The sequence below is a fragment of the Peromyscus leucopus genome, chromosome 4 (assembly GCF_004664715.2).
Source record: "Peromyscus leucopus breed LL Stock chromosome 4, UCI_PerLeu_2.1, whole genome shotgun sequence".
Taxonomy (NCBI): Eukaryota; Metazoa; Chordata; class Mammalia; order Rodentia; family Cricetidae; genus Peromyscus; species Peromyscus leucopus.
In genome coordinates this window covers 69,852,991-69,874,082 of record NC_051066.1, presented here as the reverse complement: position 1 = coordinate 69,874,082, position 21,092 = coordinate 69,852,991, and the positions used below count along the sequence as shown (strand labels likewise).

The 21,092-nt window shown below is 43.1% G+C and overlaps 1 protein-coding gene across 1 annotated transcript in view; it reads left to right on the top strand.

Annotated features, from left to right (window-relative positions):
• Positions 1 to 13,401, top strand: part of Hsd17b12 (hydroxysteroid 17-beta dehydrogenase 12) — a 131,745-nt gene extending 118,344 nt beyond the window's left edge. Inside the window, exons 8-11 of the mRNA XM_028879005.2 lie at positions 938 to 1,019; positions 2,477 to 2,542; positions 12,046 to 12,195; positions 12,469 to 13,401. Of these exons, the coding sequence (XP_028734838.1) occupies positions 938 to 1,019; positions 2,477 to 2,542; positions 12,046 to 12,195; positions 12,469 to 12,573 (403 nt within the window). The 3' untranslated portion in view covers positions 12,574 to 13,401. The remainder of the gene's footprint in view (positions 1 to 937; positions 1,020 to 2,476; positions 2,543 to 12,045; positions 12,196 to 12,468) is intronic.
• The last annotated feature ends 7,691 nt before the right edge of the window (positions 13,402 to 21,092 follow it).

Here is a 21,092-nt window from a genome sequence, read left to right as displayed (position 1 = left end):
CATTTGGTAGAGCACTTGCCTGGCATGCATAAGACCCTGGCTTCCATTCTCGGTGTGCCTTGGAGAAGCAGGGATTTCAGAGAACAAGTTGGTAGCTAGTTTTCTTATTTAAAGTCATAATTCCATACCTTGCTGAACCATTATAAGCTTCTAACAACTGGGGTATTTACAGCATTGCTTTTCACAAACTGACTTAATTTATTTGTGGAAATAGAAATTCCTGGTAGTTGCTTGACTTAACTTTCAACAGGAAAAAGTTGAACTTTGTCTTTTGGCAATATAATATAGTTAATAAAATACAGAAAGGTAATTTTCAAGTTAGTTCATTGCCCAAATATTCACAGTAACTTAGGGAAGTTATAAAGTTGTCGTCACCCATTGCTATAAAGGTTTATGAAATACTTGTGCGTGAACAAAAGTGGGCTTTGGTGTCTAGAAGCTCAAGACTTTGTTAAGAGGACAGTGTTCACACATACACAATGGACTGCTGCAGTGTGCGGTATGCCAGTATGTGAAGCAGAGGTGTCTGTGTGGGTGTGAGTTTGCTTTTCCTCTGCTGGATTGACTGCACTGCCTTGCACATGCCAGGCAAGCATTCTACCACTGAAATATATCCCCCACTAATAAGTGAGAATGTTTGATGCTGTGGCCACAGAGGACTCCAGAAAGTATAGAGACAACTAAAGGAGACCATCTAGCTGATCCAGTCCTGCTTTGGATTACTAAGACTGGGAAGTGAGCTCATCGTAAAGAAGAGCTATTTTTAGTTCATTGAATTATGCTTCATTCACCGGCCAGACATACCACATGCTCATGAGAGGCAGGGAGACGTGTGTTAGAGCAGCAGCCTTGTTGCTCTGTTTCTCTCTTGACTGTAATTCACAAGCAAATGTGCATATAATTTCCCTCTGTTTATGTGGTGTGTTTTCAATTCTAGATCTAAAGGGGTGATTCTCAACATCTCATCTGCTAGTGGCATGCTCCCGGTTCCACTGTTGACCATCTACTCTGCAACCAAGGTGAAAAGCATTGCAGTAAATTATGTCAGTAGAGGACTGAGGGCTGATTTTTAGTCTGAGCAGTTAACATAGCTTCAGCTTTGTTGAAATGCTATGCTTGCTAGTTTTCCAGTGATTCAAGAAGGACAGGAAGATGCCCCGCATGGGCTTCTGGAATACCACAGATGGATATAGGCTTAAAATCAGAGTACCAGTGTGTCACAGCCACTGATTTTGTTCCCTGGTAGTTGGGTGATTTTAACAGGGACACTTATGCTTTCCATAGAGACCTAGCCTAAGCCAGTCTGCCCAGTTGATAGAACCTGATACTAATGAGTCTAAAGTCAGTGTTGGTGACATGAAGAAGTCAACTTCACACAGCAAGGACATGCATCCTGCCAGCACCACACATATACTCAACAGACAAGAAATAGACCAATAGCAGTGTGAATATTCTGCCACGTCATCCAGAATTCATAGAGACTGTCACTCCTAGAGTGTGACAGGAATTTTCCAGAAGTCCATACTTTGTGTCATCATGCAGCATTGTCATTCACTTCCTTATATTACTACTAGGGTAATACTTAGACTCTTATCTTCTCCTGCCTATAGGCCAATAGCCCCAACTTCAGATACTTCACTGAGGCATGGAAAACATTTCTGAAGGGAAAAGAACAGCCGTTTAGTATTCTCCCTTTAGGGGAAAATAAGCAAATCATAATACGTAATAAGAACTTAGAGTATGTCAGAGAAGGAAAAACACAAAACATACCTTTTCACTTGAGAAAAATCACTCATTACTGTCTTCTGAGTCCTGGCACAACTCCACAGCCCCCTGATCTACCTTTCTTTGTGGCTGGAACATACTGTCAACATGTTTACATGACACCTTGTGTTAGAATTCCAGTATCTGGTGTGTTCTCCATAGAGGTAGACTGTTGCCAATGGGGACCTTCATGGATTGTCATTAAACTTGGCATTTTAAGCCTGATACTAAGTCCACATTTGAAAAATGGTTTGCACAGTTTACAGATGGGTTTAGAGTTGCATTATCAGAAGGCTCTCGCCTTCACATCTCAAATCATGCTGTGTCACAGGACCCAGCAGCAAAACAGAGCTGAACCGAATCCACTCTGGGTTTCTGCTAGAGTGGCAGGTAGAAAGGGGAAGTAAATCCTTTGTTATATAATGGATTTTTTTTTCTTTTTTGGGGGAAATAATTTTCTGTGGGGGGGGAACCTTTTCTAATTAAGTCAAAATTGGTTAAATATTAAATTTAGTAAGATAATGTCATTTATGGTAGAAAAACCTCTTGAAGTTTTAAGGTATTTTTATCTCTTCTGCATTTGAAGTGAAAGGAATGACTAGAAACAGTAGTGTTAAATGGTTAATTTATTATTTTGTTGTTTCCATGGCTACACTCCAGGCAGATTGATGTAATATATGTGTTTTCTTTCTCACTCCCACCTCCCTCCTAGGCTTTTGTAGATTTCTTCTCTCAGTGCCTCCATGAGGAGTATAAGAGCAAGGGCATCTTTGTGCAGGTAAGTGGAGTTTGTTTCAGTTAAGTATCCCTGTTTTTGTATGGTTTCCACAGCAACAGTTGCTGTCTTGGCAACGAAAGAAAATCACATTCCTCAGTAAGCGATTGTGACGTGAGCACTCCCTTAGAGACATGGTTTCTTTTCCCTTATGCTCTTAGGTCTAGGTTTTTAAAAATTAGCCTTTCAAATTTTTAGCTAGGATATCCAAACTAGAACTAAATGTAAACAATTGAAGCATCATTATGTGAGTGATAATTGTTATTATTCTCACAGTTTATTTTGAAACAATCTGACTCTTTAAAATTGTGGTAGAAAATAACAATAACAACAAGATCTGTAGGCATGCAGTTCTGTGGCATGAGTCTGTTCACACTGTCGAACGGTCACCGCCACCATTCTTCTGGAACTTTTCTTCGTCTCTCCAAACTGAAATCGTATACCATTGACCACTAACTTTCCTTTCCCTCTCCCCCGGCCCCTGACAACCACCATTCTACCTTCTGTCTCCCTGGCACTACCTGTTCTTAGTCCATCCTGCGACTAGAATCGTTCAGTGTTTGGTCTTCTGTGATCAGATCACTTAGCATAGCAACTTCTCATTTCACACGGCACAGTGTGGAGATTGGGGCTAAGACAGTTAACCTGTGTTCCCTGTTGACCTAGGCCTCACAGCCAGGTCTGTTTGCTGTTGGAGCCCTTGTTCCTACTACTAGGTTATGGGACCCATCTGTGCTCAGGAAATGGTGAAACCACAAAGTGTAGGCTGCTTGCTGTCAGATAATCAAGCTGGGCCTAAGAGTCATCTATCTGTACTTTCTAAGCCTTTTTATTTTCAGTCATATTGGAGCTAAGTCACCCATCATGAGGAAGGGTGAGGCAAATATTCCCTCATCTTTAGGGTCCACTAAAAGCCTGCTTCGTCCAAGCCGTTTCCTTAGCTCACTTCCTAGGGGTATCTACTGACCACTGACTTGGTATTGTTTAATTTTCAGCTCCCTGTATTAATAGGCTGCACTGGGGAGGATTGGTAGAATCCTGAATTTTATGCCTTTCCATGATGATGCTATTTGTAATGCTGGTAACTGGAATTGCCTTGTAGATAGTATTTTGATAGCAAGGAAGCCAGTAACATTGGTAAAAGGTGAGGCTCCTATGCCTCTCGGTGTGACGTTGTTGTCTTTCTGCTGAATTTAGTCATTTTTAAGCCCCACTGAGACTCTGTGGGAACTCTAAAGGTCCCCTGGCTGGTACCCTGAAGGCTCCAGAGACGTGAAGTAGCATTGCCTTGAGAACACAGAAAGCAGTCCTGGGAGTAGCTGAGGCTGTCCCTTCTCTCCTTTCCACAGCCTGTTTTCCTCAAAGGTAGTTTCCTTGGATTCTCTGCCTAATATTAACCTGATATAACCAGCAACCACCCAAAGTACATTGGTGTTTGCCTTCTGAAATATCATATTTTGATGAGCTTGTATTGTTCCCATTAATGAATTTTAAATTATTTAATTTCATCCATCATTGTCTTTCTTCCTAAGATTCACTTGAGGTCTAAATTTAGAATGAATTTATTAAGAAAAGGAAAATTCGTATTTATGAAGAAAAGTGTGGCTGTCTTACTGTGGGAATAAATCCCAGGGCACTGAGGGGAGCCAAAAGAGCCCCTTGCCAGCTGAAACATACCCGTTTTTCTCTGGGTGGTGTTTCTGTTTTCCAGATTGGAGACTTGGGGGATTGGATGGCTTGTTCTACCTTCTATTCTATCCCATGTTTCTTGGGTGATCTCATTCACACACAGATCAGGTACTGGTGGCTTCTCTCACTGGCCTCAGGTGGCTGTACCTGAAGTTTAATATTGAATTCAGACCCCATAAGGCTGTTAGCATTCTTGCCAGGTATGTTCAGGCTAAAATAGACCTTGTAGTGTCTTCTTCATGATCTGCCCTTTGAACTATGACTGACTCCTCTTTAGATCTGTTCCACATTTCCTCCAAGTGGCCTTTGTCCCTGAACCCTGAAAGTCCATCCATTGTCAAGGCTCAGATCATAGTTCATTTTCCCTTAGTCTTTATCTCATGCCTAGACGCTCGATTTAAATTTCCCTTCTGCTTCCCTGGGTCTCACATGTCTCTTATCTGTTGCTCAATAGACTTTCCTTGACCTGCTCACCAAAGTGGCTGCCTGTTTGTTTGTTTGTTGAAACAGTATCTTGCAGTATAGACCAGGCTGGCCTTGAACTCAGACCTCCTGCCTTTGCCTCTGGGGTACTGGGATTACAAGCATGCATCATCACACCCAGCTCTCTAATCCTCTTGACAGTTTCCTTTTGTTTTGCTGGTGCTGGGGATTGAATGTAGAACCTCTAGGCAAGTGCTAGACAAGTGCTCTGCCACTAAGCTATGCCCCCAGCCATCGTTCTGGTAATGTTTTAGTCTCTAGCAAAGCACTCAGTCTAGAAGTAGGTATTCCGTTCTCCTATTTCTTGTGTTGCCTTCAATCTGGACTCTGTCTCTCTTTGATGCCACTGACACTTTGGAACAGCACAGCACTCCCCCCCCACACTCTTCTGTCTTTAACAGCCCTCATTTGGGGCTTATCTGATACATACGTGTGGCTAGATTCAGGATATACTTTTCTATCCACAACAGGAGGAGCATACTGCTGCGTCCTTCCTAGGATATCACATGGGAAGATGGGAGTCTGTCTGTTGCACTAATAAGCCATCAGTGTAGAGACTCATTAAAACATGCAAATATCCTACTTCCTTAGACAGTTTACCTTAGATTTAGCATCTTATACTCTTCTTCCAAACTTGCCTTATGAAGAGATACTCTGTTTGGATTTTAGTCATTTCAATCCAGACTCAAAATGAAAGCATGGTGACTTCGGTGATCCCTAGGTCCAGTCTAGCTTTATGCAAACTCCATTTATTACTTGTGTACTTAGAGAGAGGGAGGAAAAGACACCAAGCACAAAGTCAGCAGACCAAGATATGGTTCTGCTGTCACCACTCAGTGGTCATCTGACCTAGGCAAAATTTCTGTATTGCTTTGAGCCTTAATTTCTGACTTCTGAAGGTAAATGGGATGAAAGAGGTGACATACAAAGACATCAAAAACTGGGAAGTAATAGTAAGTATAGAGGAGAGAGAGAAGAAGCATGCATTTATGGAGCACCTACAATATACCCCATGCTCACTCATTATTGCCTCATTTGAGCTTGATATTAACCCTACCTCATGTCACAGATTGGAAAATAAAAATTAACAGTTGTATGACTTGTCTAAAGTCAGTGGGTGTCTGCTGTTTGTTAGTGAGGTAGCAAAGGTAAGTCAGACTCAAAATTCCTGCCTCAAGGCACACAGAGGAAGAAGACTGTTTCTACACATTACCCATCAGTAGGCCCAAAACAAGAGGTATGTGTATTATGCCTCACATTTCTTCAGTCAGGAAGTATGTATGTAGAGTGTAAATTTTGGTGTGGCAGTTGGGGATATAGTAGCAAGAAAGACAGTGAACAAGAAAACAGGGATTGTGATGGTTCTCTAGCGTCAGAGTGCTGTGGAAACTCATGGAGGCTGTGCATGTCTGCAGGTGGAGAAAGTGTAGGAGTTACTCATCCAGGCTTATGGAACCAAGGCTGTGGGTCTGCAGGCCTTGGTTCTCGGTGTTGGTGGTGTCTGCACCATGCAGTTTTCTCCCTAAACCTGGGAAAATGGTCCTAAAGTGTTATAAACCAAGAAATCAGTTGCCAGCTGAAATTGACCCCTAGGGTTGACATTGCCTGACCCTGTATGTGAGGAAGCAGGATGAGATTGCATGAACCCAGTTGTGGGTTTCAGCTGTCCTGAAGTGGAAGTGGATTTTCTCATCCTTAGCGAGACCAAAGAATACACCATTTAAATCTACACTTAACACCGTGAGGAAACCTGTGGCCTCCATTTCATGAAGCTGCTGCCTTCTAGTGCTTTGTGATGAGAGCTGATCATTAATTCAGTTTAAAATGTGTTTTTAATCAGAAAGGATTCGGCTTCTGTGAGATTTAGAAGGCAAATAGGACAAATTAAGATAAAAAAAAAATGTGTTTTGTTAAAATGTTGCTTGTAGTAATCACAAATCTGTTGGTCTTCAAAGAAATCTAAATGTTGAGAAATGGCTACCAAAATTGAAAACAGAAATCCCTATCCATTTTTCTTGTTAATTACTACCAACAGTAGAAGAGGTAATGGAGTGCCTTTTAGTGCACATGGAGTCCAAATAGAAATATAAAGTGATGTAGGATTCTTACTGGAAATACAGCTGTACCAACTTTGAGAAAATGGACTCCAACCAGGTGAATCTCAGTTGGTGCCAGTGATGTAGTTTTTTTCTTGACCCTTTTGCTATAATCCTGTGCCAGAAGATCTCCATAACTAAAGTCTAGATCGAGTACTGTGTGTCCAGAGAATGAAGGTCCTTTCTCCACCGGCAGATTCTCTCTGGAACTTGATGTTTCTATACCTCTCACAGGGTATAGAGATGGAGATGGGTTCTTTTCTCATTGCTTGTGATCATACAAGCATTAGAAAACTTAGAAGAGAACTGCTAGTACATGCTAGGGCTCAACTCGCACACTGAGCCTGTTTGATATTGTTCCTAACATAGTAAAGAATTGCAGTTGTTCCCACTTGCACAGGGATTAAAGGTTTGGATCAGTAGTGTAGGTTGTATGTATATAGCAAGCCAGATTTAGTTCAGGTTGGTCTGATTTCAACCAGGGTCATGGTCTTCCCCTATTTTCCTACTGTCTCTTTCTTTCTCCAAAATACAGTCCATCAGATCACTGAGTACCAAACCAAGTCTGTTCTGGAGATGTGTCCAGTCTGGCTACTTCTTGTGACATCATTGGCACTACTTTAATCTCGGGTACCATTGTGTCTTACCCTGGACTGGATAGTTAACTTGACATAAGCTAGAGTCAATTGGGAAGAGGGAACCTCACTTGAGAAAATGCCCCCCCCATTGGCCTGTAGGGCATTTTTTTGATTGATGATTGATGGGGGTAAAGAGGGGACACCTCACTGTGGGCAGTGCTGTCTCTGGGCTGATGGTCTTTGGTGCTATAAGAAAGCAGGTTGAGCAAGATATGAGAAGCAAGCCAGTAAGCAGTGTTCCCCCATGGCTTCTCCTTCCTCCAAGTTCCTACCCTTCTTGAGTTCCTATCCTGACTTCCCTGGATGATGGACTGACTATAACTAGGCTGAAATAAGCCATTTCTTCCCCAGGTTGCTTATGGTCATGGTGTTTTATCACAGCAATGGCAACACTAACTAAAATACCCCCTCTACCGCTGTCCTTGCAGATAGTCCTTTTTGTCTGCTCACTGTAGCCAGAGTTGGTGAAGCAAAATCCAGTCATATCACTTCCCTGCTTAAAATTCCACCAAAGCTGCTCATGTCCTTTAGAGTAAAATTCTGAGTTTTGGGACCCAGAGAGTAGCACCCTTGGCTGCTCACCTCTGTTTAAAGGCCCTGCAGTCGGATCACCCAGGCTAGCCTCTGCCCTTGGAGCATCAGAACATCACTCAAATATGATCCTATCTGAGAGGCCTTTCTTGATAACCTAACTGCAGATATGGCCTCCACCATCAATGCTTTTTGCCCACATCCCTCTGTAAAATTGGGGGCTCTGGTTTTTGTACAATTAGCATACACATTCCACATGTTTGAAGGCAGGTTCTTCGTAGGACCAGTAGTCACCCAGAGTGTACCTAAGAAATGCTAGAATTTATTCTTGTTGCAGACGTATCTATCATCAGAAAGATTCCTTTACCTCACATTTTCTGGATTGTCTAAGTTCTTTGTAACCACTGAGTTAGTCAAGAGGGCTTTTATGGAAAACTCATAGTCTGCAAGTAGAGAAATGCAGACAGCTAAGCTATAAATACGTGTTTGGTCATTCAGGTGTTCTGGGGGACTTCAGATCCTGAGGTTTCGATAAATGAAGACACAGATTTAAAAAAGAAGTGAAGCTTCCCTGAACTCACAGGAACCCCAGCCTCTGCTTTAAGACTGTGTACAGGCTGGAGAGCGAGCTCCGTCAGTAGGAGTAGAGTAAAGCTGGACATGATGGCTGGTGCTGGGTGGGTGGTGGGTGGTGAGGAGTGCAGGCAGATTCCTGAAGCCAATGGCCAGCTTCAGGCTCGACAAGAGACCCTGCCCCCAAGAAAAAAGGTGGAGTGTGATCAAAGAAAGAGATCTGAACGCACATCCTTCTGACACGTACACACATCACGTATGACTTGAAAAAGAAAGAAAACAACAGAAGACTGTGTGCTGACTGTTGTCAGCCTAATGCTGAAGTTGTCCTGGAGCTGGCTTAACTATGCTCTTCCTTTACTGGACCAGAAGAAAGGTGAGGAAGCAGGGAGGGAGGGACCACGTGAATCTAGAGAAGGCACATTAACGCAGATTAGGTGCCACATGAGAATCCTGTTCAAAGGAGCCAAGTCTGCTACTCCTTGCTTCACATTTCCCCAAAGCATCATCACAGAAAGTTCTGATCGTTTTTAGGTTTGAGAAGTCTTTCTTAGTTCACAGTTGGCTCTGCCATGTGAAGTTCCAAGACTCAGTGTTAGATTCTTGCACATCTGCCATGTGGCTTCCGGCTTCCTTCTTCCCACTACCCATGGCGTCCAGAGCACATGCTCTATGAAGACCATAGTCTAAGCAATCTAATCCAGGGATTAAGGGGAGAATAATATACCAAATTGTGGTCTCCAGGGACTTTTTATTTTAATAAGCTGAGCAGAGACACAGCATCATCAGCTCTGCCTTATGGCCTAACTAATATTTCCAGTTTGAGATTCTAAATTGGGAAACTAGGGTACTTGCCCACAGCTGTGGCTGTCAGAGTCAGGCTGTTTTTGAGGGGGCACAATTTGTAATGGTGATTTGTTGAGCTTAAGTGGCTTTTCAGTGTTGCTCTGTTGAAAAACTTCCTGTTACAGTATAGGTGTATTTCTGATTTTGTTTCCCATAATTCTTTCCTGCATAGGCAGAGGATGGATGAATTATTGTTTCTTGGGCATTTGTTTACCTTCATAGCTTTTTGGTATAAACATTTCTATACTTTCCATTTTTATACTTTTACATACTCCTTTTAATTTCCTTCGCAGCTAGATCAGTAGACTTGCCTTTGTTGAGACAGATGATCTTTCTTAAGCTTCAGCATATTTAAAATGCTGGCTGGGTGGAAAGGGCCTCGGTATTGTTCAGTGACTATGTGCATATGAAATACAATTCCATACTGCCTTCAGTAGACTGTCACTGCCTGCCTGTGTACCGAGTGCTGCTTTCAGCACTGAGAATGGAGGTGGGTACAACTTGTCTTCTTGGTCGAGTTCGGGAGCTTGCCCAGCACTTGGATTTGCTTTCTTTCAGCTGTACCAGACTCCTTTCAGTTCCCTGAGGATGCCTTGCTCTTCACAGCTCTTCCCTGCTCCTATTGTTCGTTTATCTCTTTACCTGGCTGAGTCCTCTATTTCCTTTAGGGCTTAGCCCCAAAGCTATTTTATCTCTGAACCCTTCATACTTCAGAAGGCCACTGTTAGCCACCTTGACTTCCAGGGTGGAAGTACCCAAGCCTTCCAGTGTAGAATTTCCCTTTCTTAGTTGGAAAAATCTAACTTGACCAGGAATTCCCAAGTACACATGTTTTTTCCTGCCCCCACCCCCCACCATAGCTGGAGGCTCCTTCAGAATCCCACCACAGGCTAGCTGAACCCTAAAGCCATGCGTTATCTTGTGGTGCCACCATGTGGTTCAGTTAGGGAGTGCAACTGAATTCTCCTGCAATATCAAAATCGTCCAATTTATGCCACTTACATCTTCTGAGAGAGAAAAATGGAGGAAAGAAAGGTGCAGAGCATTATGCACAGGTGAAAGACATAGTTTCAGGCTGGCTTTATCTCTGGAGCTCAAGACTTCCCAGCACCCCTTGTAGACTGTGTCCTCTGGAAAGGTCTTCTCAGTCTTATTATAACCAGGAAGCCTGAGGCAAAAAGATGAGGAAGGCTGTGCACATGCCTGTTGTTACCTGCTGTCAGAGTTTGTTTACACATGGGTCTGCCCTGCTTCACTATTCCAGGTAGTGAGCAAACAGCTTAACAATTGGACCCCGCAATTCACAGCCTGTCAACATGACCCTTCCCTGGTCTGTCTTCATACTGATGGCACAAAATGGACAAAACATTTTGCTCATTAAAAAAAGAGAGATGAAGGTGTATTAATAATCCCAATAAAGAAATCCTCAGAAGTCAAGTTACATAATCAAAGTCATTCCTTAGTGCAGGGCCTGTCTTCAAGGGTGAGAGAGATGGAGAGTCAGACTAGTTAGATGTCTTAATACATGAGTTGAAATTTAACTCACACATTAAGGACCATGAGCTATTCTTGGACTTATACTTGGGAGTGAGAAGGATACAAAATTATAAACAATACATGAACATGCAAACCCCCAAAGAGATGTGGGGCTGTTCCTTCCACTCTCAGCAGAAAAGATATCCAAAGTGTGGAGAGCCCTCAGCTTTATTTGTAATGTACATTTTCACTTCAACCACATATTGAACTGATCCTTTTCTTAAATAGCAATACCAACAGACCTCATTCTTTCTTTCTTCTACACTTGTGAGGGGAACAAGTGTTTGGTGAGCTACTGTAAACATGAGGTCTTTTTACCTCACAGAAGGAACCTCTCTCCTCAGTCTCCCAGACTCATTATGGTGGAGGTCCCTTGTGTTCTGTCACACCCAAAACACTGGGTGCATATGCAATGGAGAACCTTGCATTTGTGAAGTGCCTGAGAAAGCTCAGGTTTGCATTCCCAACCCTACACCTGCCCTGCCACGTGACTTCTGTCACCCAGGCTATTTTCTTCTTGTTACACCAGCTCTTCCCAAAACAGAAGATGTGTTCCTGTCTTAACAATAGCAGCTTGTAAAACTTGAGGAGCAGGACGTAAGGACATGAGGGAAGAGAGTGGTGAGCTAAGGCTGAGGGAGTGAAATGTATCTTTGAGAAGGACTGAAGTGATAGGACAGACACACTTAATTCACCAGGAGGGCTGGGGCAAAGCAGTGCTCCCCATCGGACACCAGAATCTCCTGCTTGATCAGAACAGGAAGGACAACCTGAGCCTCAGCTCCCCAGATGTCTGCCCACTGCTTTCCTTTGAAAGGTTCAGAAATGGTTGCTTCTGCTTAGTTTTCATATTTCCCAGCCTCCAATTTTGTTTTACCCAAAGGTCATTGTAGTACAGTTCATGGCTTTGCTGTTATATGTTCAGTGAAGTCAGCTTTAGATAGCAGCGTGGGTGCTATCTAAAGATACAGACTCTAGATTTCATGAGGATGCTTCGACTGCTGGACAAACAGTCAGGCATCATGCTCAGTTTGGAGTTGGTAGCCTTCCTAATTGATGGCATGTTTTGTTTTGTCTTTTTCTCTCTTTGTATGTGTGTTTGGATCCTTTCTAGAGTGTCCTGCCATACTTTGTAGCTACAAAACTGGCAAAAATACGGAAGCCAACTTTGGATAAGCCCTCTGCAGAGACGTTTGTGAAGTCTGCAATTAAAACAGTAGGTTTGCAGTCCCGAACCACTGGATATGTGATCCATGCTCTCATGGTATGTATAGTTCTAAATCTTACTATATTTTCCAGTTTGGGCATTTCTTTCTATATTATCTCATAGGATCAAAATGTATACTTTGCCGGACAAGGTGGTACATATCATTAATCCTAAAAAAGACATTTGTATATTATTTCAAACTGTATACTTAAGAACTTTAAAATCTCTGTAAGTAATAGTGATGAGAAATGGAAGATGGCTGATAGGCTTCACTTCAGTTTAGCTCAGTTGTGGGCTGTACTTATGTATCTCCCCAATTTCTTTCCCTAGGGTTCAATAAACTCAATCTTGCCTCGTTGGATTTATTTTAAAATAACCATGGGTTTCAACAAGTCCTTGCGGACTCGCTATCTGAAGAAAACTAAGAAGAACTAAGTGTTGATGAGTCAGTGAGCCCCTTGGCCAGATGCCTGGACCCGTACATGTTCACGTTCACCCAGGGTACCAGCCTGTCCCAGAGTCTCCACTGTTATTTCAATAATTACTAACACGGCCAAATGTTGGCATAATTTTAGGAAAATAAACTCCTTTTAGAGGCTTTTAACATATATTCTGGATACAACAGGAGTAATTTGAAGTAATTTGAATGTAAATGCTCTTGCCAAAAGTCTGAGACTACTTTGACAGAAAGGAACAAATCCAGAATATATTGTCTGGAGCCTACTATAAAGTGTAATGTCTAGCTACTTCTTTTGTTGTTTAACATTAGAAGGAACAGGGCTTAGTTGATTTGTTATGGGTGGATGCAATGCAGTTTACATAGATTAAGATTTTCTAAATGTATGTCCCAGCTTATGTATTTATAAGGAACCATTCTTCTCAAAAGTAGCTAATAACATAAAGAGAATTAAAATACAGAGTTCTTTCTGACACATGGCTCCACAAATGTTATCCTTGTAACACATATTATGTCTTTTCTGTTCAAATGTATGTAAGTACTGAACACTGTATAGTATGATTGAAATGTAAAGGCAAGTGGACCAAAATGTATGTCAAGACCAACAACACCATGTGGTACCACTGGGATCCAGGAAAACAACCCGTGTAGACACCCAGATTTCCTTATGTCTGCATTGCACCCTGACATACTCCTTCTGTGGTAGTGATGGGTCATAGAAATGGCATCGTTCTAAGTTGGTGTCCTATTAGAATTCATATATATGCTTTTAATAAAAAGTGATGTAACCATGGTGTTGAATGAAAGTATGTTTTTGATGATGGAAACTAAAGCCCCAGTTACATTGCCTTAGAGTAAGCTAAGGCTGACTCTTAAGTGTCAAAGTATACACAAGGATGTCACCAGGAAGGATTCAGTACTGTGAAATATGCAAGGACTGTCAATGTGTGCATAGGCTGCAATTATAGTTTAAAAGACCAGCAAATCTATTTTTAAAAAATTTATTGAAGTGTTTAAATATTTCGAACTTTTAGTTTGACCAACCAGGAAAACACCCCATCCCACCAACATACACACACAAAATGCTATCTGCTCTTAAAATCGTTATGTAAGATATTCTAATAGTCACCACTTAGGAACACATAATCTCGGAATATAGGATAACCATTTAAATAGGGCATTTAGCTTAATGAAAAGCACATCTTCATTCTGTTCCCCATCATTTTGCTATAGAAATGGTAGCCTGGGTACTGTTTTCTGTGCGCTTCCACTTTGGTCTGGTGGTTTGGGTTGAGAGGTGGCAGATTTGCACCTGTAGGCCGAGAGAAGGAGGACTGGTCTACAAGCATGGTAAGCTGCAGCTGCAAACTCTGTTTCCTGGAACCAGTTAGATGGGAGCTGTAGTCCCAGCTGGGAAGTTTCTCAGCAGCTTCAAAACTCTCCTGTTCTGGCTTTAGCTGCTTCAGTGGGTCAGGTGCTCTCCTGTGTTCAACACTCAAGGATGAAAGTAATGACAGGAAAAGGTAAATTTGAAGTAAGGGCTTTGAAAAGAAAAGTTTTACTAAAACTGTATACTCGAAGCCGTTCAATCAGTGCAGCATATTTTGTAGTCACAGTGTTCAGCTTTCCATTGACAACTTCATACTCTCTGTATTCTCACATGTGCCGGGTCTCATGTATCCCATGCTGGCCTCAAACTCACTTTGTAGCTGAGGATGGCCTTGGTCTTTGAATCCTCCTGCCTCTGCCTCACAAGTGCTGGGATTATGGGTGTGCACTACCACACCTGGTTTTCTTTTATGTTAATTTTTATAGTTTTGCTCTTGATGGTACTGGAGATTAAACTCAGGACCTCATGCGTTCTAGGCAAATATTTTACCACTGAACAGAATCACTAGCATTAGCTGTTTGATGCCAGCCTGGGCTATATAGCAAGATTGCTTTTTTTTTTGAGAATTTCACACAAACAGTCAATGAAATATCCAATCTGCCCCCTATTGCTGCTTTCCAAGTTTCCCAATATTCTCCCAACACACCCCACTCCCAACTTTGTTTTTATTTTTTCAAGGTCTCTCCAGAGAGGGAGAACACTCCCTAATATTGCCATTTTTAAGACAGTTTTTGACTTTTTTGTTTTATGAGTATGGATGTTTTGCCTACATGCATGTCAGTATATCATGTGTGTGTGAGGCTGGAAGAAGGTATCAGATCCTATGGAACTGGAGTTTTGAACAGTTATGAGCTACCATGTGGGTGCTGGGTATTGGACCTAGGTCCTCTGGGAGAGCAGCCATTGCTCTTAACTGCTGAGCCATCTCTCCGGCCCCCATTAAGACAATTTCCTATTTGTGTATCCTGTTGTGCACAAAGACATTTAGCCCTACACAACATCCCAACCACAATGTATAATCTGGAGCTAGTCAAGAAGTAGCAAGAAAAACTGTAAGTCAAGGAATATTCCACAAAATTCTGAGCCTTGCTGGGCATGGTGTTGTACACCTGTAATCCCTGCACATGGGATGCTGAGGCAAGAGTCTCTCAATTTCAAGGCCAGCCTGGACTATATTCAGAGATCATCATATCTCATGAGCCTATACTCATCAGAACACATTTCAAATGAGACTTAAAGAGATGTGACAACTGAGTGCAGCATAGAATAGTCCTGTGTTGGATCCAGTTCTAACACCGGACCCCTGGTAAAATTTAAGTAAAGGTCAGTAAATTAGCTTCCTGAGTTTGGATAATTATACTCTGATAACTTGATAGAAACACCACCACCCTGTGTGTGTGCTGTTACATTTTTCAGGGAGAATAGAACATGGTATGTGCAACTGGGTCTCCAAAAAAAACTACTAAAACACATTCAAAGGGAGTGATAGTGGAAAGCTCGGCGTTAATATGTGGAGAATCTAGATGAAAGAATTTGTAAAGTGTTCGTTGTGGTTGTGAATTTCATGTAAATCTGGAATTTTACAGACATGCACCACCCTGCCAGGTCCAATGGCTTTAATTCTTCAGAATCTAAATACAGTATTTGTAGTTCTCATGGTTTATTTTCTTTGTTGTGTATGTATGTGCGTGTGTGCGTGTGTGTGTGTGTGTGTGTGTGTGCGCGCGCGCGCGCCTGCGCTTTCTTTTAAAACATTTTTAAATATGTAAGGGTGTGCATGCTCCTGTGTGTGTGGCGGTCAGAGGACAATTTTGAGGTTGAACTCTGGTCACCAGATCTGCTGAGCTCAGCAGTGTTTACCTGCTGAGCTGTCTTGACGATCCTGTTGTTTGGTCTTTCTTGTGGGGGTAGGGAAGGAGGTGGTGCACGCATGCATGCACATGTACACACACCACATGTGCGGGTGTGCTCTCAGGGGCCAGAGGAGGAGTTGGTTATATGTAACTGTGAGCCCCTTGGTGTGGGTGCTGGGAATGGAACTGGGGTCCTGGGCAAGAGCAGCAGACACCCTTAGTGGAAAAGCCATAGTCTTCCAGGTGCTGTCACTTTGTGTTTCTGTTCCAAAGTCCTGTTTGGCTTACTGTGTTCTAGGACAGCTCTGAGGGATGTTCCTCTGCAGATCTAAGCTTCCTTTCTCCTTTCCTGAGCCTGGGGCCTCTGACAACCTGGCACCACTCCATCCTGTGTAAGGCATCTGTCTCGGCTCAGCTCTTAGGCTTTCTAGAGATTTCTGTAATTAGTCTTCTGTCCCCACACTGGGTTTCGGCGTTATTCTCAGGGGAAACTGCTGGTTTCCTGTTCTCGCTGCTTACTGATTTCAGCTCTAATATGTTTTTCTCTTTTTGCTTTAGTGAGTTTTCTGGCCCTTAGAGATCTGACTGGTTCTTGTAAATCTAGCCTTGCAGTAAAATGCTTAGAGTGTTAACGAATTCGTTTTGCAGGAATTTGGGTCTGGACTAATTATTTGTTTTGTGTTTTAATTGTGGGGATTTTGTCTGACACAAGCAATGAGCTAGAATAAAAGCAGCATTGTGGAAACTAGACATCTACAGCAGCCAGATGGGGACAGAAGCAGCTTTCATCGGGCATTCCCAGGGTCTTCAGCCCCTCCCTCAGTTCTTCTTACCTAGCTTTACTGCAGATGTCCTGCTACTCCTGCTGGAAGCTTCCTGAGTTCTTCCTCTCTTGTCTCTCTCTCTCCCTCCCCATTTTTTTACAGTTTAGATTTTTGCTAGCTACTCTCTATTATTGTAAAACTCTTTTTAAGTACATGAAGCAATTAACTTAAAAAGAGGAAAAGTTTTTTTTTCATTCACAATTTTAATTTTTAATAATATTTATTTTATGTGTATGAATGTTTTGCCTGCATGTAGAACAGTACATCAGTGCCTGAGGAGGCCAGAGGAGGGCATCCAATCATCTGGAATGGGAGCCATGTGTTTGTAGAACATGGAACCTGGGTCTTCTGCATGAGCAGCCAAGGGCTCTTAACTATGAAGCCATCTCTCCAGCCTCTAAAATTTTTTATTTTAATTTTTAAAGTTCTGATTCTCTCTTGACCTCCCAAGTGTTAGGATTACAGGTGTAAAGCACCACACCCCATTTATGTGGTGCTGGGGATAGAACCCAGGCTTTGGTGCATACCAGGCAGATACTCCATCACCTGAGCTATATTCCCAAGTCTACAATTTATTTATGTATTGCTTTTCTTTTTTGGGTGTAGGGCAGGTATCATGTTGCTCAGGTTTCTCTAGAACTTGCTGTGTAGGTGAGGATGATCTTGAATTTCTGAATAGCTTTGAACTTAAAATCCTCCTGCCTCTGCCTCTCACTGGTAGAATTCCAGATGTGTACCACCATGCCAGATTCTCTCTTTCAGATGGTTCTGGGAATTGAAGCCAGGGCTTCGAGCATGCTAGCCAAGTAGTCTACCTACTGAACTCCTCTCCAGCCCCTGGTTCACAGTTCTAGAGGTTTCAGTCTGTGAGGTTGGCTCCATTGCTTTTAGAATGAGCAGCTATCATGGGGGTGTGGAGTGTGGAGAGGAATTGGCTTACCTTAGGAAGTCAGGGAGCAGGAAGAGAACGAGTAGGTGCCGGGGTGGCCCATGTGCCCCCCACCAAGATCTCATCCCCATGTTACTGAAAACTTACAACCAGGCCCACCTCCTAGATGCTCCCCCAGCTCTCAAGAGTGCCAGAGCCTTTAAGCTTTTGGGGGACACTTACCCAACATACAGCAGGTTCCCATTCCCACAAATGACTGGGCTGTATCTTAGATCTGTTTTAGTCTTACAAGAAAATAAGCAGAAAGAAGAGGTCCCATAAAGCCCCTCCCTCCTACCTGTTCTAACATCGTATTTTAGTATGATGTACTGTGTTTGACAACTGGCAATGTTCCGTTATTATATTAAAGGACTAACATCAGGTTCACCCTTTTCTATGGATTTTAGCTAAATGTGGCATACATTCCCCACTGTCATGTCATACTCAATGGCTTCCATTCCCTGAACATTCCTTGTGGCTCACCTAAGGATCTGTCCCCTCCTCTACCTCAACCTTTTGGCTCTGACCCTTTTACTGTCTTTAGAATTTTGCCCTTCCTGGGGTGTTACGTGTGCAGCCTTTCAACCTGGCTTTACTTTGTCAACATGCATTGAAGCTTCGTGTCTTTTGAGGCTGTGCTTTGCATCACAGAATAGTGTTGCACTCTCTGGATGCCCCACTGTTTATTAGTCATCCACCTACTGAAGGACATCTTGATTGCTCCTGACCTGGGTATGATCAACTGTGGGTTGTTTGCCCTTGGAATCACATGGCTGTGGATCATGCCTCCTGCTCAACCTCATGACATCCTATACAACATTCACTAGTGCTGAAAAGGATAAAAATTCAGAACCCAAGGTATCATTCATTCTTTATTCGTACCAGTTTTGCACCATTCTCAAGTCAAAGAATTTTAATGAATCACTGATTTGCAAATAAAGATTATTTAAGGCTGTATTAACTATATTCAGACATAGGAGTACCGACTTTGATCTGCCTTCAGTTAAAATTCTTAGTACAGTGGTTGGGCTGGAGTGGGGAATGAAAGGATTGATGTTGTTACTAATGCTAGTTCAGTCCCCAAGCCTGCTAAAGTTAGACCAGTGGCCTGAGGTCTCCGGGGACCATTTTTCGGAGTCATCTTAGGGACACATATTCTAGAACCTTCTTGGGACTGGTGAGATGACTCCGTGGATAAAGGTGCTTGTTGCCAAGCCTGATGACCTGAGCATGATCCCAGGGACCCACATGGTGAAAGGAGGGAACTGACAGCCACAAGTTGTCCTCTGACGTCCACGTGTGTGTGCACACATACACACAAATGGAGTAAAATGAATGAATGAATTAGTAGAGTAAAAATAAATAAGACCTCCACCGAGCCTTTGTGAACACTGTTACCTCTCAGAATCTCCCCTGTTCCCTGGATTTTTGTCTGCTCTCTGCAGTTCCACATCCAGTGAGACTGTTAACTGCTCCCTACAGCTTGGGGTTGTGTCTTTTCAGCATTTACAGTCATGTTAGCACTTCCAAGTCCAATTCCCTGCTGGCGTCTGGGGAAGCACCTTCAGTCCCTCAAGGCTGCTTGGAGTTGGTGGAGACTTGGAAAGCTCACAGCGAGCATGCTCCAGAGTTAGCAGGACCCCTTCTTACAGTCCTTCAAGCTAGGAACTGCTGAGTCCCAGGTGGTGGGACTCAAGCTGGGGCTCTCTCCATGCAGCGGCATCCCTGGCAGCTGTGAACATAGTGTGCCATTATTTTCCTTGGTTTGGACTTCCTCAGGAGTACAGCAGCCGGCACTCCACATGCTACATGTGATTAAAACAGGGAGGTTTGGCAAGACTCTAGTGTGAAAATCAGCCTCTGAAAATAGGCTCATATGTAGCTCACTCTACACCATATGTAAGAGCCAGCAGCCCTTAAAACATCTATCGGTTTTCCAGCCAGGGGCCGGGATAACCATTGAATGAAGACTGGTCTGCTGCAGAAACCAAGCAGCTGCAGAATGGACAGAGCACTCTGCAAGTGCTTGCAAACTGACATGAGGTGTCATGAATGCAGATTGCTGGGTACTCCCCAGAACTACTGACCAAAATTGTGATAGGGCTTGGATTACGCAATTTTTCTGAAGTTTTAAAAATTTGTTATTTGAAAAAGGATTTCATACATGTATACAATGTATGTTGATTATATCCACCTCTCACCCCCCCCCAACCCACTCTTATCTACTACTTCCCAACTTCATGTCCTTTTTTTTCCTTTTCTTTTTTTAAACAAGGTTTCTCAGTGTAGCCCTGATTGGAACTCGCTATGTAGACTGGGCTGGCCTTGAACTTATACAGATCCACTCGCCTCTCTTTTTCTTTCTAAAATATTTATTTATATGTATGTGTGCATGCCTACATGTGCACATGTGTGTGTGCAGGGATCTGAAGAGGTGCTGGATCCTCTGGAATTAGAGTTATTGTCAGTTGTGAGCCATCTGATGTGAGTGCTGGGAACCACCCAAGGGCCTCTGCAAGAGCAGTAATTCTTAATGAGCAGGGTGAAAGAAGAACTAGCTCCGAGGACTCAGGCACACGGGGCCAAAACAGGCAGAGCAAGTTGCAAAAACACTTCCATAAGATTGGCGCATAGGTAAGTCCATGGGAATATTGTCTTAATTGGTGATTGATGTGGGATGGTCCTGCTCAGCGTGAGTGGTACCATACCTGGGCAAGTGGTCCTGGGGTGTACAAGGAAGCAGACTGAGCAAGCCATGAGAAACAAGCCAGTGAGCAGCATTCTACCATAGCCTCTGCATCAGTTCCTGTCTCCAGGATCGTGCCTTGAGTTCCTGCCCTGATTTCCTTGATGACGGACTGTGGTGTGGAAATGTAGTCAAAATAAACACTTTCTTCTCCAGGTTGTTTTTGGTCATCATGTTTTCTCACAGCGTTGGCAACTCTAAGATATATGGCTTCTCTCTCTTGTCTCTGTTCTTCTGTCTCCTCTTAAAGGAACATCAGTCGGTGGAGGAAGACCCACCTCGATCCCGTAGGCCCTCATGTTAAACCCCTCACTTCTGTAAAGATCGTGTTCTGAGATAAGGTCACACAGTTTGAGTGAATGTGAATTCGAAGGAACACTCTTCAACCAAGGACAGAGGAGCCCCCAGGAACCAGGGAGGAGAGCCCTATGTTAGCTAGTTTTCTCACTCTGAGACCAAATGCCTGACAGAAATGACTCAAGGGAGAAGAGGTTTTCTGGCTCACAGTTTTCTGGTTTGCAGGGTTTCAGTCCAGCATGGCAGGTAAGGCATGACCACTAAAACACTTCCACAGTGGTGGGAGCCTGTTTGGAGGTGGGAATAACGCTTCAAAGGCCCTCCCCTCGTGGCCTGTGTCTCCTGGCTAGGCATCCACTTTCCAAAGGATTCACACCTTCTCAAACAGCACCCCCAGTGGGGACCTTGTTTGCAAACACATGGACCTCCATTGGTCGGGACATTTCACATTTGAACTTT